The sequence below is a fragment of the Excalfactoria chinensis genome, chromosome 23 (assembly GCF_039878825.1).
Source record: "Excalfactoria chinensis isolate bCotChi1 chromosome 23, bCotChi1.hap2, whole genome shotgun sequence".
Lineage (NCBI taxonomy): Eukaryota > Metazoa > Chordata > Aves > Galliformes > Phasianidae > Excalfactoria > Excalfactoria chinensis.
In genome coordinates this window covers 1-17,533 of record NC_092847.1, presented here as the reverse complement: position 1 = coordinate 17,533, position 17,533 = coordinate 1, and the positions used below count along the sequence as shown (strand labels likewise).

Here is a 17,533-nt window from a genome sequence, read left to right as displayed (position 1 = left end):
GCCCATTGCTCGGGCAGCCCTGCAGCACAGCGAGCTGCAGCTTCGTCCCGTGGGAGTACGAGCTGCTGCCTGGGCACGTGGGTTATCTGCAGCTGAGATAAAGGCTCTGCCTGCTCTCCACAACACCACAGGCACAGAGCGGCTCCCCCAGCTCAGTCGGTGTTTGCAGTATCATGGAATCACAGCATGGTTTGAGTCGGAAGGGGTCCTTAAAGGCCATCTGGTCCCACTCCATGCCATGCACAGGGGCACCCACAGCCCCAGCAGTGCTCACAGCCCTGCCCTGCCCTCGGGGGGGGGGCTGCAGGGATGGGGCAGCGCCGCTTCTCTGTGCAGCTCCTCACTTTTCCCTTACATCCAATCTGAACCTCCACTCTCTTAGTCTGAAATCGCCTCCCGTTGTCCCGTCACACAGACCCCGCTATGTACTCCGTCTCCTTGCAGCCCCTTCAGATCGCTCCTCCCAGCAGGCTGTGAGATGTCCTTCCATAAAGACGCTTTGAGCGCCGTGCCGTTGGCTGCACCTTCCTGCTCCAGGCTTGCTGCGGTGACACGGAGCGGAGCCGCGCGCTCACAGCCAGGGGACGTTCCGAGTCGGAAGGACCCCCACGTGTCACCGGGCCCAGGCCGCGCCGTGCAGGCCGCGCCTCGCGTCCTCCGGGCCGGCAGGGGGCGCTGTGAGCAGCGGCGAGCGGCGCGGGCCCCACCCGGCGCGGCGCGGTGCGGCAGGAGGCGCGCGGACAATACCGGGGCGGCGGCGCGGCGGGGTTCGGCTCGGCCCGGCCCGGTTCCACCCGCTTCTGCCCGGCTCTGCTAGGGCTCGTCTCGTCTCCGCACGGTACGGCCCGGCGGGGCTCGGCTCGGCGGCGGCATGTTGGCCCTTTTCAACAAGCTGCTCGACTGGTTCCGGGCGCTTTTCTGGAAGGAGGAGATGGAGCTGACCCTGGTGGGGCTGCAGTACTCGGGCAAGACCACGTTCGTCAACGTCATCGCGGTGAGCACCGGCCCGCATCCCCATCCCGGGCCTCCCCCCCCCCGCACCGACCCCTCACAGCCCCGGCCCGGCCCTCGTGCTGTCACGGCCCCGCTGCTCCGTCACGGTCTGGCCCGAGGCCCGCCCGCCGCCGCCGGGGTTCGGCCCTGCGAGGCCCGTTTGTCGCGCGTTTCCCGTCCGTGTTCCCGGCGGTGCTTTGCTTGTGGCGGACCTACAAGGAGCTCCGCGCCCAAACCGCGGCCCTGGCGCCCGGCTCGGGGGCTGCAGCCGGTGGGCGCATCCCATCCCCGCCCCGCCCGGCCCGGCGCGGCCCTGCAGCCCAAACCCGGCTTGGCGGTGCTCGCAGGGCGGCTCCACGAAACCCCCTTTCACGCCCCACATTTGTGGGCTCTTCCCGCTGTCTCCAACGCGATGCAGTGCGATGGGAGCCGCCCACGGGTGCATCCCGAAGGGATGGGGTTGGGCTCTCGGGGTTCTCAGGGTTTCATTGAGGTCTCTCTGGCTGTCCCAGTTCCCAGCTGTGGCCCCGTTGCATGCATTGCATGCATTGTCCTTGCTTCTCGGCTCTGAAGCAAAGCGAGTTATTTCTGCTTGCTCAGAAGCTGCTGTGCTGTCAAAGGTGGTTTTGCAGCTAATTTGAAAGCTTCAGTGCACTGCAGCTGTGCTCTGTGGGTGGGTTTCCTTTGGTAGTGGGCACGGCAGGAATGGAAACCGTCCTTCCCCAAACCAGCCTTCCCACAGGACTGATAGCACAGCGCTGCACTGCTCTCTGCTCTGAGCCCCAGGGTGCAGCTCTGGATGCTCCCAAGCTCAGTGCTGGCAGCTGCTGCATGTGCTCAGCACACGGCCTGGTGCTCCCAGCAGCCCTGCATGAGCATCGGCTGACAGGGAGCTCTGTGCCTGCAGGACTCTGACTGCAAGATTGCAGGCCTTCCAGGGTCCACGTTGTCCCTACCGTTCAGTGGCCTGCTTTGCAGTCTCATGTTGGCCTGGGACACAGCAGTGCCAGGTGTAGGCTGGGCCTGCTGCTGCCTCTCTGTTAGTAGCAACCAGAGGCTTGCTACTAATCCAGCAGAAAATAATTTCTTTCCTCTTGAAATGGAGCTTTACTCCAAACCTGCTGAGCTGTTTTGTCTCTGCGTGGCTGGAAATAGCTGGGGATGCCCCTCACCCTCCTGCTTTTCCTATAGCCCTGTCCCCATGTGTCCCTCCTACCCCAACCATGTCTGGATGGCTTCTGGGGTTCCCAGATCTGGATGTCAATAGCTCACACGTGGCAGTTTTGCAGCAGTGCGAGACTCAAAGACTCGTCCCATTTAACCACTATGGCTGGTGTAGGGAACTGGTGGATGTCTGGTTATTCCAGCAACTCTTGAGGTTCCAATGCTTGGGCTGAAGCTGGCTGCGTGTTCTGCTGGTGTTAAGCAGTTGGTGTTGGGGTGTGCAGCACCTTTGGCTTTGGTTATTGAGCAAGTGGGCCTCCTGCCTGCGAAGTTATTTGGACAGTTCTGATTGGTTTTGGCAGACACACACTGAAAACAAACAGTGATCTTTCAGGTAACGTCCTGGAAACGTGGACTTTCCAGAGGAACTGGAAAAAAAAACAAAAACACAAGATGCCAAAAAATCCCAACCCAACAGGATCTGCGTGAGGAGCCTTTGAACCATCTCGTCTGTCTTTAAAGGTGTTGGAACAGAAGTGTTAGAAGGGAGAGGTAGCTGTGATTCAGGCTTCTGGATGAAAGAAAAAACAACAGAACTCTTGAAGAGTGATTTCTGCACAGTTGCAGAGATTTTCCAAGGAGTCTGCAGGTCCAGATGACATTCCACAGTCTGAAGATCTGTGCTGGGTGCTGGAGCTGCTCATGGAGGCTTTGCATCTTCCTCTATTTGTAGCTGCTGTTCTTCACCTGGCTGCTAAAATGGAAGTCAGGTGCCTGGAAGATGGGCTGGCTGCCTGCAGAGCTGCAGCCCTGCTGCTGCCGTGCCAGGGGAGGGCTTTACTGCAGGTGGCCACAGTTGGCCAAAGGCAAAGGGAACTCTTCCTATGTTGCCTGGCTGATGTTTCTTTCCCAGATGTCTTTGAGTTCCCCCACAGCGTAACCTAAGCTCTGAATGCAGCAAAGAGCTGTGTTGTAATTACTATCTTTGAATGAAAGAAGCACAAACTTAAAAGGAAGCCTCAGTGAGAATGTAAACATCAGTGGGTGCAAAGCTAAAAGGCAGCATGGGATTCAAGCAGCTCAGCTTGGCAGTCTGTGGTCCAAACCCTCTCAGAGTCTCAGAGATGGATCCAGCTTTCAGGAAGGTTTTCCAGCAGGTGGAAGAATTGGTTTCTATTGGCTTAAATATTTACTCCCTTCTCATCTTTACAGCCTCAGAGGAAGGAAGGGTTTCATTTAGATTCAGTTTTACCTCCCAGACCACACAACACACCCCAGAATTTCTTGGTAGGGGATGGTACAAGCCTGGAACTGCTCCTCCTGCTCCACTGTGCTGTTCAGCACTGCAGCAACCATCAGCAGGGTTCCGTTCCTTTCACTTCTGCAGGTCAAGTGGGCCAGCACTGAACTTATGGTAGCATCCCAGGGGATAAATCATGCCCTGGTGAATGGGGTCTGGCGTGGTTAGGGCTGTGGTGTGATGTTAAAGAAGCAAAAACAACCCAAAGGTTTTCTAAGAAACTTTATTTTCCTGAAAGAAACTGAGCTTCAGTGTTACCATGTTCTTTATATATATATATATATATGGCTTTAGCTGCATTGCAGGGAGTAGGATGTCTGTCCAGTAGAGCACCATCACAGCTGATACCTGTGGGGTCAGGGCAGAGTAGGCCATGCTGACATTACATGGGCTCTTGGAGTAGCTGGTGCCAGCCCTGGGGCAGCTCACATATGTGTCCCCTGGGCCCTGGAGCTGAGAACTGCATTGCTGGGTAACCCTGCAGCCTGTTCAGTGGTCCTACCATGTGGAAAGCCTGGGATACTGAGCTCCTAAGTGAAGGAGGCAGCTGGGGATGGTGGGCTGTGAGAAGCTGGTGTGGTTTATGCTGAGCAGGTCATGTCTGTGGCAGTGCTGTGCTGTGGGGAATGTCCTCAAGCAAGGGACAATGCCTGACCTGTCAGGTGATGGTGTGGCTGCATGCTGCAGGGGACGGGGCTGGGGCTGAGCTGGAGGTTCTGCTCATCCCCACAGGAGCCAGGATCCCAGGAACCCATTGGGGAGCTGGTGGGGCTGGGAAGAGGAATCACTTGTATTCATATGGGACCCCAAAGCAGTGTGGCTGTGTAGGATTCTGAAGGCACCCTGGTGATGTCACATGCCCAGTCTGGGCTTATTGGATGGGGGAGTGGGTTTGAGTGCTGGAGCAGTTCTGCAACCCTCCTTTCCACCCTCCTCCTTCCCTACTGCTGGTCCCCAGGGTGCTTTCTGAGTGCACTTTGGCTCAGAGACCTCATGGCTGCTGTTCTTTGCTGTCAGAATGCAAAAGGGAAATGAAAAACGGAAGCAGCACGTATTGCAGAACTGTTGGAAGTGGTTAGGAAAATCCTGCTAAATTCTGCTTCTCAGAAAATGGCATCAACTGCCTTCTCTTCGTGTGGTTTCAGGTCTTGGGCTGCTGGATTTCATCTTGTCTTTAAATGGGTTTTATGAATGGCCCTTCGTTGCTGTCCTAAAGTCACTTTGGAGGGCCTGGGGGCTGGAGCTAATTGGAGAAGAGCATGATTAGCTCACCAAGGAGTCACATCCCTGGGGCTGAGGTGGACTGTGAAGGCCCAGCACCATCCCACCCCTCTAGCATGGCGAGGCGTATCTCCCTGCAGGAGAGGGATGGTTTCTGTTCACTGCCCTGACAGCACTAACCCACTTTTGTGGTGGCAGTGGGATGCTGCAAATCTGCAGCAGTTTCATGCTTCAGCCCAGCACGTGGCTGAGCTCTGCTGTCTGTGTGTTAGTAAAGCACTTCAGCAGCCAAGGGGCAGCTCGTGGGGACAAGGGGATGGGAGATGTAGCCCCCACGGAGGATTTGGGGTTGTTTCTAGCCAGACTTTCTGCCCCTGCGGTGCTGCTGTGCTTCCTGGGGCAGGCTGGTGGGTTTCTGAGCCTCCTAACGCTGTTTGGCTTGTCCTTGCAGTCAGGCCAGTTCAATGAAGACATGATCCCAACGGTGGGCTTCAATATGAGGAAGATCACCAAAGGGAACGTTACCATAAAGGTAAGGTACAGAAGATATCTTCAGTGCAGGCTCTTGGGGTGAAAGTTGGGGTGAAGGTGAAATTTGGGCTCACCTGTTGGAGGTTGAAGAATCCCAGCAGTGCCAGCTGCTCGTTCCTAAGTTTTGCCATTAGGAAGATCTGCCCTTTAGGTTTGCATGGTACCCTCCAGAGGAGACTGTGAGTAGGGATAAAGGAGATGTGGACCTTTGCAGAAAGAGCCAGGCCAGTCTGCAAAGCTGGAGCTTGCTGGTTGGGATTTGTAGACATGGTCACCTTGCTGAGTGGAAGGGTTGGGAAGAAAGGGTACAGCTTTCAGATGCCTTGAGAGCAGAGAGAAGAGGTTCTTGCCCCCCCCCCAGATCTTCCAGATCCCCAGACTGTACTAGGAGGTGACTGTGGGCTGGTCATCTCCTACTGCAGCTCAGCTGGAAATGCTTCAGTGTTTCTGAGAGCAAGCCTACTGCTTTTAAGTGTCAAATGCATCAGTTCCTCCAGGCTTCTGGCATGGTGGGCATGGGGAAGAGGCCTCAGGCTCTGGCCAGGGCAGCTCTCTATGTGTACAGAGGCTTGTCAGAGCCTCTCTGTGTTGCAGGAGGCACTGACCCAGGGCTGATACTCTCCAGTTGTTTGCCAGGGTTTCTTTCTTTATAGTCTGGAGCCTCATCCTTGGGTTTGAGATCAGGCACTGGTGGGCACAGAGAAGGGGATGGGGCTGCATTTGGTGCATGCTGTGGGGCAGCCAGTGATGAGGAGAGCTGTGTTAATGCTTCTTCTTCCTGTCACAGCTCTGGGACATTGGTGGCCAGCCACGCTTTCGCAGCATGTGGGAACGGTACTGCCGTGGAGTGAGTGCCATTGTGTGAGTATCCATCAGTGGGTGTGACAAGATACAGCTTGGCCAGCTATGGGGACCATCCCTTCATCCTCTCACCCTACCTGAGGGTACTGAGCAAGCTCCACTACCGGGACTGGCACAGTGCAGGGCATTGCAGTCTCAGTGCCTCCATGGGCTTTGAGTAGAGGGCAGCAAATGGACCTCGAGTGTCTCCAGAATAACAGCCCTGTAGAACCTTCCTTTCCACTCAGCATCCCTCAGCCCATCTGTATGCCTTGGATCTTGCCTTTCCCTGCTCCCTTGGTTTCTCTGTGCTGCCCAGTCATCAGAGGGACTGAGCAAAGGTCGGTGGGGTCTTGCCCCTTTTCAAGAGGATAATGGGAAGGATAATGGCCAGCAGTGTATTCCCAGGTCCATGTTTATGCTGCTGAATGAACCTAGTGCTTAAAGGAGTCTGTGCAACACTTGCTGCTGACTGTCAGCAATCTGTGAGTGTCCTTGCATGTCCCCTACTTGCAAGTATTGCAGGAAGCTTACTCCCAGAGAGTCCAAGACAGAGACAAGTCTGGCAAGACATTCATGGGAAGCAGACTGCATTCTTCTAAGAACAAATATTTATCTGAGAGCTGAGGTTGGGGTTGTTCAAACCTAGCTTGAAAATCAGATTTTTGTGGTTTTCACCAGCTGACCAGTTCTCTCTGCTTGCCACATGAGTGTGCTCAGGGGAGTCCTTCCCTTTCAGGTACATGGTGGATGCTGCTGACCAGGAGAAGATCGAGGCCTCGAAGAATGAACTTCATAACCTGCTTGACAAGCCGCAGCTCCAGGGCATCCCGGTGAGCTGCTGCCTGGGTAGGATGCCCTCACCCACTGCCACACACAGCATCCCCACTGCACTCCTGCTGAAACTGGGAACATGATGCTTTCTATCACAGTGCTGGGCTGAACAGCACTTCCAGCACTAGGAGGGAAACTTAGAAGAGACCAAGAGAAACCCTTATGTGCGAGATTGTCCACCTGCATGAATTTGCACCTTTTTTTATGAGGGGAGACCTTAAGGTTTCATCACCCAGTAGCACAGCTGCTTGACTGTGACATTTGCAGGAGATGAGCTGTCAGCAGTGGGACACCCGGTTGGGTGATGATGCTGTCCAGAATTGGCATCCTTGGAAAGGAGCTAATCCAGGACCTTGCACCACGTCCCAAGCATTCATGGCCAACTAATTTAAGCTTCTGACATAACACACTGCATTTGCAGCACTTCAGAGTGCTCTTTTTTAAGAACAAGGCTACTCCAAATGTAAATTGGAGGATGCTGTGTAGCCGTGCTGCTGCAGAGGCCTTGATTTACGGCAGCCTCGGTGCTGTCCTTGTCAGATGACAGTCGTGTGGCTTGCTCGGGAGCAATGAGGAAGTCGTGCTTGGGGTTTGTTTTCTTTGCATAGTCCTAAGATGTCTTTGTGGATGTGAAAAGCTGTAAGAGATCAGTGGGTACTGCAAACAGCCATTGCTTTTTGTTTTTTAGGGGGGGAGGTGCTGGCTGCCTGCAGGGAGCAAGGCTCTGCAGGGTGTTTATATCCTGATAATGTCAATTTTAGCCCATCCGGCTTCACTTGGAATTTATGCTCAAAGGTAAATGGCTCCTGGAGGAGTGTCCTGCATACCTCAAGGGAAAGTGGTGCCCTTCAGAGAGGATAGACTGTGGGTCTACTTCTCAGTGGGACAAGAAAGTATGTAGGAGATGTTGGGTACAAACCAGTTAACACCATTAATAGAGGTGCTCTGCCTTCTCATTGCCTGCTGAAAAGGACTTACTCTGGTGAAGTAACCTGGACTTCTTACATCCCAAACGGATCTTGGTTCTGGGTGCAAGCAGAGTTCCCTGCCCACTCTGGTGCCCAGGAGCTTCACATGTCCCCTCCTCCCTTCTACAGGTCCTAGTCCTGGGGAACAAGCGAGATCTCCCCGGTGCCTTGGATGAGAAGGAGCTCATTGAGAAGATGTAAGTGTGTGTGGCCCAGGGCTGGGACAGGGGCTGCCTGCAGCAGCACAACCAGCAGGCAGGCTGCAGGAGCTGGGACAGCAGCTGGGCTCCGTGTGCCACTGGGGGGCGTGGGGGCCCGGCACGCCATGCTCAGTGCTCTGCAGTGGCACAGACTGTCACCGTCCCAGGGAGCTCAGCTCTGAGCATCTCCGCACAGCTGCTCAGAGATCTCCCTTGTCCTGTGTGCATCCTGTGCAGTTCCCAAGTCCTTCGTGCCCCATCTCCCAGCTGTGCTATGTAACTGAATTTTAGGATGTTCTGAGCAAAGCTGTGAGATTTCTTGGTCAGGGTCTCTTTGAGGCCAGGCTCCTTCTACCTGTCATGCAGCCCCTGTACTAACCTGGCTGTCAGACAGCAGGAGCAATGCACCAGTGTCTTCACTCAGTCTTTCTTGGAGTCCCCAAGCTACTGGGGACTTTGCCCTTACAGGGGGTACCCCCCTTCTCAGAGCCTGAGTTCAGAGGGACTCTGAAAGGCTGCCCTGAGGCATCACATATTGCTGCAGAGAATGCAGCCTGTGGAGTTTGAAGGACTCAACCAGAGCTCTTCCTCTCCTGCAGGAACCTCTCTGCCATCCAGGACCGAGAGATTTGTTGCTACTCCATCTCCTGCAAAGAAAAGGACAACATTGGTGAGTGCCAGTGGCTCAGGGTGCCGGTGGGTGGGGAGCAGGGCTTGTTGCAGCACATGCTCCCCCAGTACAGGAGTGGGGGGACAGCTGAAGGGAGAGGCTGTAAACTCCCCTTGCCTTTGCAGACATCACCCTACAGTGGCTTATTCAGCACTCGAAGTCCAGGAGAAGCTGAGATCCCTTGGACTGCAGCTCAGATCGGGAAGATGCCATTGTACAAGCCCATACCCCCTTACCTCTCCTGCTCTGTCCCTCCAGCTCTCTCTCTCTAGATGGGTATTTTTAGGGGACCCCAGACTCCTCTCGCATTGAGGTGGAGCCCTTGTTTTTATTGTAAAGAAAATGTCCTACTCTGCCCTCCTTTCCTCTCTCTGTCTCTTCTTCCCATTTTGACACTGTTCTGTTGTTGTCTGTGTATACAGTATATATATATATGTATATATATTTTAATTTTTTAATTTAAGCACTAGCGCTGTTACTAAACTGGGCCCCGTGAGCTGCCTGAGGTCAGCATTGGGAGGAGGATGAGGCACATGGCAGACAGCAGCCCCCAGGATGGAGCTGGATAGAGCTGCAGGCGGGTCCCCTGGAAGTCCTCATCCCTTCCTGGGGTGAGGAGGAGGTGCAGCACCCTGGGGCTGTGGGGAGCGTGCCTGTGCTGTCCCTCCCCAGGCGTCAGTCCCCACAGGCAGGTTAGTGGGGGCAGTGCCATCTCCCCCTCCACCCCAAGGCTCTTCACCCCACCATGGGGATGAGGATTGGTCATGACCCACTACCATCAGTCTGCCCACGTTGCCCTCAGCTGCCCCCACCTCTCCTCTCTGCCCTGAGCACCTCACCCCCTGTACGTACCCCTGGGTGCCCCAGGGCCTGCCCAGCTCTGCACAGCAGTGCTGGCTTTGCTGCCCTGCCTCAGAGTGCTGGTTGGCACTGCTGGCTCTTTGTCTGCACATGGGGAGGGGAGAGGAGAGACCTCAAAGAGCCAGGCTGTCTTTGTCCCTTTGTGCTGAGTTATTGAGTCTGTGCTGGTGCAGCCTTGGGGTTGCGTAGGGGGGTGGGATATTCCTGGGCAAGGGGGGCATGCTGGAAGCAGCAGGGAGGGTGGGACCAGGTCTGCCATAGCAGGAAGGCATTGGCCTGTCCTCAGCTCCAGTGGGGCTGTTGGGAATGGCCGGGGGCTGGGGGGGCTTTCGGCCCTTGCGTGGCTCCTGGGGGTGGTGAAGCCGGGGGGGGTTCTGTTCTGTTCTCATTTTTGCAGAGTTGCACAAAGAGAGGTTTCCTTTTTCTTTCTTTTTTGTTCTTTTTTTTTTTGTTGTTCTTATTTAATGAATTGTAAAGTGGTGTCATCCCTCTCTGCCCCATTTATTACTTTTTTTTTTTTTTTTTAAGAGATATTTTGGTGCGAATTTGACCTCTGTTGGGAAATGATTCTTGTAACTGTACATTTTTTTTTTTTGCCTCCTAATAATAAATTAACAATTTTGTGTTGCTGGGTGCCGTTGCGCTCCTTGCTTCCTCCCCAACTCGGGGCTGTTGTCTGTGCCTTGGGGACGGTGCCCAGCTTCCTGTCCCAGTGCTCACCTTGCAGTACTTGATGGCTCTGTCTGGTTTTACTGTCCCCATGATGGCACTCAGGACCTGCTGGAACCAAGCTGATGGCTCCCAGTGCATTGTTTATTCATGGAGATGGGCTCCAAGCCCTCCAGCTGCGGCCATCGCTGTTTCTGGACCCTCCTCTCACCCATCCTGGGACACCTCATGGGATAGCAGTGCTGGATTTGGAGCAGTTGGAGGGCTCCTGCCCCATCGCTGCCCTCCTGCCCATATTAGTTCTGCCCTGTGGCTGGTGGTGGCAGGGTGCCCCATACCACGTGCCTTTTAGGGGCTGTCCCATTGCACCTGGAATTATGCTTTGTGCTTTCACCACCCTGCCTGCTTACCTGGGCACATGGGGTCTGAGACTGGGGTGCAACATGCACCATGCATCGCCCACAGCCCTACAGGCCCCCACCTTCCCTGCCCCCAGCCTGGCTCCCTCCTCCCCACACAACCGCAGCAACAAGCCGGCCTTTGTTCGCCCTTGGCCGGGGCTCAGGACAGAGCGGCACTGAGCGAGCGCATGAGAGCAGCCACCTCGCCCTTCCTCCCACCACTGCAGGGGGCCCAGCTCTGGGGGTCCGTGCCTTAGCCAGGACCTTGCTTGTCCCCCAGGCAGCTGGGCATCTGTGCCCCAGTACACACCCTGGGCTGTGAGGTGCTCCCAAACCCCCCACAACCCCAGCATCGTCAGCACAATGCAGGGAGGGCTGGCGGAGGGAAAGGAAAAACCCAGTTTTGTGCTACTGGGAAGAAAACTGGGGCTTTTGTTTCCCTGGCAACAGAGCTGAGAAAGCAAAGCTCGGTGGGTGCTGCTGCACAAAGCCCACAGTGAGCCCCTCGCATTCACCCGCCCGTAGCAACCGTCTCCCTCTCCCCGGCATCCCATGGGCTGGTGCAGCTGCCAGCCACACACACAGGGAGCTTTCACAGCTCGGCTCCGGGGGCAGCAAGGGGGGGGTGGGGGCCGGCACGGCCAGCCTGCCCTTACTGCTCCCAGCAGCCTGCCTGGGGTAGGAGTCCTGGTGAGAGGTGGATGTTGGGTTTGGAACGTGCGCTGGTTTAAGATTGGCACCTCAGGTGGGTTTTGTGCCACTGATAGGCCAAGTGGACAAAGCACCAGGGAGTGCTGCGTGGGGCTGTTTGGATGAGATGTGGGATCTTGGTTCTGCACAGTGCTTTGCAGGCTGTGGGGCACCACTTCCCAGTGCCGAGCTTAACTGGGGCCAACTCAAGCCCCACAAAGCACTGAGCACTTGGAGGAGCTCAGCTGGGGCTGCCTTGGCACTCAGTGCACCCTGGAGGCATCACCCATCACCCTCAGGTGCTGCCTGACCCCCACGTGCCTTCTCACCCCACTGAGCTGCCCACACCCACCCAGAGCCCTCAAGTCTAAAGGAAGAGCATGGGGCCACACAACACAGTGCTCTGACTCCCCGTTGCTCTGCATGTCTATGTGCACAATGTGCTCTAGTTTACTGGTTTATTGAACTTTACAGGGCACTGCTGGGATCTGGTCTCTGGGACCTTCTCCTACTGTGGAGGGGGCTGGCAGGAGGGGATGGGACAGGACGAGGGCAGTTTGTGTTTGCTAAGTCCTCTGCAAACCCTCCTTAATAGCAGATGGAACCTTTCCTGCACAACTCCATCAGCAGAGCAGCAACCCTCTGAGCCTGACCAGGCATGGAGGGAGGTGATGTCCTTTGGGCAGAGGCAAGAAAGCCACCGATGTAGCCATGGGGACGGGACACCCGTTGCCCAGTGCGGGGTTTGAAGCCCACGGTGCAGCCCCTGAGCTGTCTCTCCTGCTTGCTCCACATCCAGGCACGGGGCACTAATGGCAAAAACAACGCTCGATCTTGGGAGGAGGTGGTGAAATGCTCTCTACGGCTCCTGGTTGGCTCTTAGCAGGGCGTGCCAAGGGCCAGGAGGGGTGGAGGAGACTCCCGGGGCTTATCAAAGAAGATGGAGGAGGACATCTCTGTCTTGAGCTTGCTGTCGGCGCTGCCCTCGCTGGAGGTGGCGTCAGGACCGCAGCCCTCACAGCAGCAGCAGCAGCAGTCCATGAAGGCCTGACCCAACGGTCTGCAGAGGCACAGGAGCAGGACGGGCGTCACCGAGCACTTGAAGAACAGAAAGAACTGGTTGATGAGGTTGAGCAGGTCCAAGGTCTGCTTGGACATGTCGGGGGACATGTAGGCCACCACGATGTTGCAGACGTTCTCGGGGGTGGTGCAGAGCCCATAGATGATGGTCAGCCCGATGATGGTGCAGTTCAAGTGGCTCTCACACTGGCTGTGTTTGGTCCCACGGCACTCGGCCTTCTTCTCGGTGCCACGGATCCTGCGGGTCACCAGCTGGCAGCTCACGGTGAAGAGGATGGGCAGGCAGAAGTAGCAGCCAAAGTACCACCACATCCGAGCGTTCTGGTAGGTGAGCACCAGCGAGTAGACGGACTCGGGCAGGTTGGATGAAGGCTTCATGGTGCAATACTCGGTCACCACACCGGACACGGGTGACGTGTCCTGAGCCAGCTGCCAGAGCAAGACCTCCGGCACCGACAGCGTCATGGAGCCCACCCAGATGACAGCCAGCTTGGCAATGATGGACTGGCACTGCTCGATGGGCCGGGCGCTGGCTTGCGGGCTGGTGGCTGCGTGGAACCTGTCGATGCCCAGGGCACAGAGGCTGAAGGTGGTGACACCCAGGGATGATACCTGGTGAAGGGGAAGCAGAACAGGTGGGACTTCCAGTGGGGGCCTCAGATGCGTTGGCTTCACAACGGTGCTGGAAGCCCCCAGCTACCCAACAGCCCCAGGCCTTTCCTCCAAGGTTTGACAGAGGTCACATCCCAGGTTTGGAGCCACTTTCCTGTGGCTGCTAGAGGGGCACTGGATAAGAATCCCTTGACCCACGTGTCCCTGCACAGCTCCCTGATCTGCACAAAGCTTTGCTGGATGCCAGTCTGTCCAGCCAGAGTTGGAACAGCAGGATTGTCCCTCAGGCTCTTCTACTCTGGATGTTTATGGAGAGGAAAAGCATGGACTACTCTTCCCATTAGAGCCTTCCTATGGCCCTGGTTGCCCAGGCTGGCTCGTCCCTGCTCTGCCCTGCAGATCTGTTGCCCGCTTCCCAGGCAGCCCAATAGAGCTGAAGACACCGTTGTCACAAACCAGCTCAGGGCAATTTCCGCTGCACTGAGGAAAAACATCCCTGTTTGCCAAAGGGAAGAGGCCAAAGGAAGCAAAGGGAGGGCTGCCCAGGCACTGAGGGTCACAATCAGCATTCAACCCTGCAGCCCCTGGCCAGGAGCACGGCAGTCACATGCTGCTGCCCCAAAGCCCTGTGGCTTTTTCTGGCCTCATGAAGCCACTAAACGTCCTCCTGTGCCGAAGGACATTCCTAGCACTTGGGAAACCTCCTGATGCGTGTGCAGCATGCAGCAACCTGCCAGTGGGTTTTGCAAGAAACAGACCTGGCACCTCTGACCCAGAACAGCTCCGGCATCCCTGCTGAGCCCTTTGCAGTGGCTCTGAGTTGGCCTTGTTAGTGCTGCAAGGCAGAGCAGCTCGTGCCAAACACCCAGCATCACCGCTCAGTTTCACTGCAGCATCTCCCCTGACACGGCACCATGGCCCTCAGCACAGCATTGCCATCCCATGTCCAGCCCCACCACCCAGCAAAGTCACTCATGTCCCAGCACCTCTGGTCAGCAGCAGCTGTGCCACCGTCTTTCCTTTACCCTAAGGCTGCCTCCAGGCTCCTGGTCCTTGGGAACTGTGCTGGGACCACAAATCCCCAGGGGATTCCATGCACATCCTTCAGCAGCCCCAAGATCTCAGCATCTTTGGGGGATCCTCAGGCACCCCAGTGCTGCTGGCTCACTGATTCTGAAGGTGCCACCTTCATGGGGTGCAGCAACCTGGACTGCCCAGATTCAGGTCACAGCAGCACCTCCCCAAGAAGGGGTCTGCTTTGGGGGCAGTTTCCTCTCCGTTCTCACCTGGCACTGAACCTATCTGAGCAGATGGCCATCTGTATTCCTGCCCCTATCTGTGTACTCCTGCTGCCTGGTCATGCTATGGGATGCTTGGGGTAGAGGACAGGAATGTGACAAAGCCTTCATTAAGTAAGTCTGGGATGGTAGACCTCCAGAAATGAGCAACTCCTGCTTTGCTGAGCAACAGAGACATTACTGGGATGGTGGCAGCCCATCATCTCATTGTGCTGGGCTGCAGCCTACAGGTGCTGGCTGCAGTCAGGGCACACGTAGGGCTGTGCCTGACATCAACCAGACCTGTACCCAAAGTAGCATCACTGGGTGCCCTGTGCAGGTGCGTGCATCAAGAGCATGAGCAATCATTCCTTCTGCACTAACACCCAGCCTGGCTGCCACTAGGAGCATGCAGAGCCCAGCTCCAGAAGATTTGGGGTGATTCTGGGAGGGAGTGTGATGGGACACATGTCATCAAGAGGTCCTGGAGCTCAGGGACTGGCTTAGCATGGACTTGGTAGCGTTAGGTTCATGGTCAGACTTGATCTTAAAGGCTTTTTTTCCAATGTGAATGACTCTACGGCTCTATCCCATCATTCTATACCGTGGGGTCATTTTTTTTTTTCACCCATAAAGAATGAACAGAGATCTCAGGTCCCCAACCCCAACCCTGCCCCAGCCCTGCTTAGCAGTTAACATGGGAAATGCCCCCCTGTGGTGGGGTCCTCTGGGCACACGATGCCAGGCCCTGGGCAGTGATGGAGCCCCCAAAGAAGGGGGCAGAGCAGCCCCTTACCTCCGTGAAGGGCACGATGCGGCACGAGATGTCCCCCAGCAGCCTCTTCTTAGTGATCTCATTGAAGATGACCACAGGAAGGCAGAAGAAGAGGATGAGGAAGTCCCAGAAAGCCAGGCTGGCCAGGATGGAGTTCCAGGCGCTCTTCATGTAGTAGTTGTGCCACACGATGCACATCACAGAGAGGTTCCCAATGATGCCCACCGCGAAGACGATGAGGGACAGGAACATGACGGCGTAGGCGCTGTAGGAGTTCTCTGTCACCGGGTACAGCGGGTTCTGGATTTGCAGCCGTTTGTCAGACACTGTGGTCAGGTTGGAGGCAGGTTCAGCCCCCCCATCCGTGGGGATCCCCCGCTGCTGCTCGGAGGGGTCGGTGCTGGATGGCACCATGGCCCTGGTGGGGTGCAGGCTGGCGGCGTTGATGGGCCGTGGGAACTCCACCCGCACCCCCGGCACGTACTGCTGCACCGACTTGGAGTCCTCCACCGTGCCCCGGCGCGGCCGTGCCTTCAGCTCTGCGTTATCCTGCGCAGCCACGAGCAGCATCCCACCTCCACCTGCGCCCTGGTTTGGGTGCGCGCCGCCTTCTGAGCGCCGCCCGGCTGCGCCTGGCATCGCCGCGGCCCCCAGCAACGCCAGCAGCAGGAGGACGAGCGATGGGGGCGAAGGCATGATTTCCTCCGCACCCTCTGCGGGAAGCGTCTGACGGAGCAGCCCCGGGGCTGCGGGGAACGAGGAGGGGCCGGGGGAGCTCCGCTCGGTCCGGCTGCGACCGCTGCTGTGGGCGCTGCGGAGCGCTCCGGACAGGATAAAGGAGCGGCAGAGTCGGGCCCTCTGCTGGTCACCCACCGCTGCCGGGACGCTGCCAAGAGCTGAGAGCCACAGCCCTGGATGCGCATCCCCCTCTACCCTCCGGCGTCCCTCAGCATCTCCCCACGGGGCCCTGAGCAGCCTGAGCTTGTAGCAGGCAACCAGACCAAGGCAAGCGTTGGGATCTTCTAGGGTCCTTCCAACCCAACCGTTCTGTGAGTCTGTGATTCTGGTCTTACAGCCCCATGATTCCATGACTCTGTGGCTCTATGATGGTATTATATGATTCTGTGAACCCAGACAGAGATGCTCGTGGCTTGGCACCTCGGTCAGGCTGCAGTGCTCCCCCACAGCAGGGGTCTATGGAGGACCAAGGGTCCCTGACCTCCTGCATTCACCTCTCCCCATTCCCATCACCTCTGCTGTCACAGAACAAGGTGTTCTGTAACTTAAACTTTATCCTATGCACTCCTTTGTAAACAAACAAAGCCAAACAAACAAGAGCTCAGTCCCTTTGGTAGTGGCTAACCTAACATGTGAATCCATTCACTCATCACTTTACTCCACCAGGTTTCTAATCCACAAGTTCTCCCCTGTGGTTTGTAGCTCATAACTCACATCCACCCCAACTCCTGCCCTGTGCCAGCAGTGGGAGCACTCCTCCTTCCTCCACCTCCTCCTCCTCCCTGGTGCAGGTGGCCCTGCAGTCACATGGGGAAGCAACTGTCAAATCTGCTCCAAAAGCTTCCAGGGAGAGCTGACCTATTTCTGCCTTCCAGCTTTGGAGAGTCGGTCTGTGCCATCTCCAAGAGTCAATGGGCTCTGAAGAAGACTGTGCAATCAGTGGGCTGCAGGAGGCAGAGAGATGCAGAGGATTCTCATCCTTGGATGCTTCTGAAAGGGGCAGCAGCATTCCAGCTCCTGCAGGATCACACTGGGAATGCCTGAGGGCTGTCCTGGGAGTAACGGCTACACAGATTCCTGGCCAGCATACAAAAAGGGGAAGGGCTCAGCTGGAGCTCAGCAGTGATTGAGTTACCAGGTGAGGCTGCTGAGTGCTCCAGGTGCTGCTCCAAGAACACCAGCAGCCAGGTGGAACATCAGGGGTGCGACGTCAGGCACAGCCAAGCAGATCTAAAATGAGTCAGACGTTCTCATTAGTGCAGAGCAAACCCCCCCCAAAAAAAGGTGAGCTCTGACAGACGAAAACCAGAGCTGGTTTGCACAGTGCCCAGAGGTGATGATGCAGAGCTGGGGTACAGCCCCGTGGGCAGCCGAGCGCTGCCAGCATTTGGATCACGTCGGATAACCAAAGGATGGGCGACACCTCTTCCCCAGCGACCTCCAGCGCTAAGCCCACCGCCCTGCGGGGCGTGGGGGGAGATGGGGCAGCGATCCCTGCGGGAGAACGACGGAGGCTGGAGGCTTGGCAGTGCCCGCAGCCGCGCGGAGGAGGGAGCCCTCGGCCGCTCCCGCGGGGTGCTGCCGCCTCATCCCGGCGTTGTTCTGCAGGGCTATTTTTAGTTTCACTTCATTGCACAACAGCGGGTGCGGCGTGGAACCGCCTGCAGACAGCAGCGGAGTTCACTGGGGCAAGGTGACACTGCGGCACG

At 56.7% G+C, this 17,533-nt stretch overlaps 2 protein-coding genes across 2 annotated transcripts; one reads left to right on the top strand and one right to left on the bottom strand.

Annotated features, from left to right (window-relative positions):
* Positions 1–733: 733 nt before the first annotated feature.
* ARL8A (ARF like GTPase 8A) lies at positions 734–10,210 on the top strand. The gene is made up of 7 exons (XM_072355855.1): positions 734–994; positions 5,130–5,210; positions 5,997–6,070; positions 6,789–6,882; positions 7,981–8,048; positions 8,651–8,721; positions 8,847–10,210. The coding sequence occupies exons 1-7, from the start codon at positions 872–874 to the stop codon at positions 8,894–8,896; spliced, it is 561 nt and encodes a 186-aa protein (XP_072211956.1). The 5' UTR covers positions 734–871; the 3' UTR covers positions 8,897–10,210.
* Positions 10,211–11,786: 1,576 nt separating this feature from the next.
* GPR37L1 (G protein-coupled receptor 37 like 1) lies at positions 11,787–15,907 on the bottom strand. The gene is made up of 2 exons (XM_072355854.1): positions 15,108–15,907; positions 11,787–13,034 (listed from the first exon to the last, which is right to left on the bottom strand). The coding sequence occupies exons 1-2, from the start codon at positions 15,780–15,782 to the stop codon at positions 12,222–12,224; spliced, it is 1,488 nt and encodes a 495-aa protein (XP_072211955.1). The 5' UTR covers positions 15,783–15,907; the 3' UTR covers positions 11,787–12,221.
* Between the last annotated feature and the right edge of the window lie 1,626 nt (positions 15,908–17,533).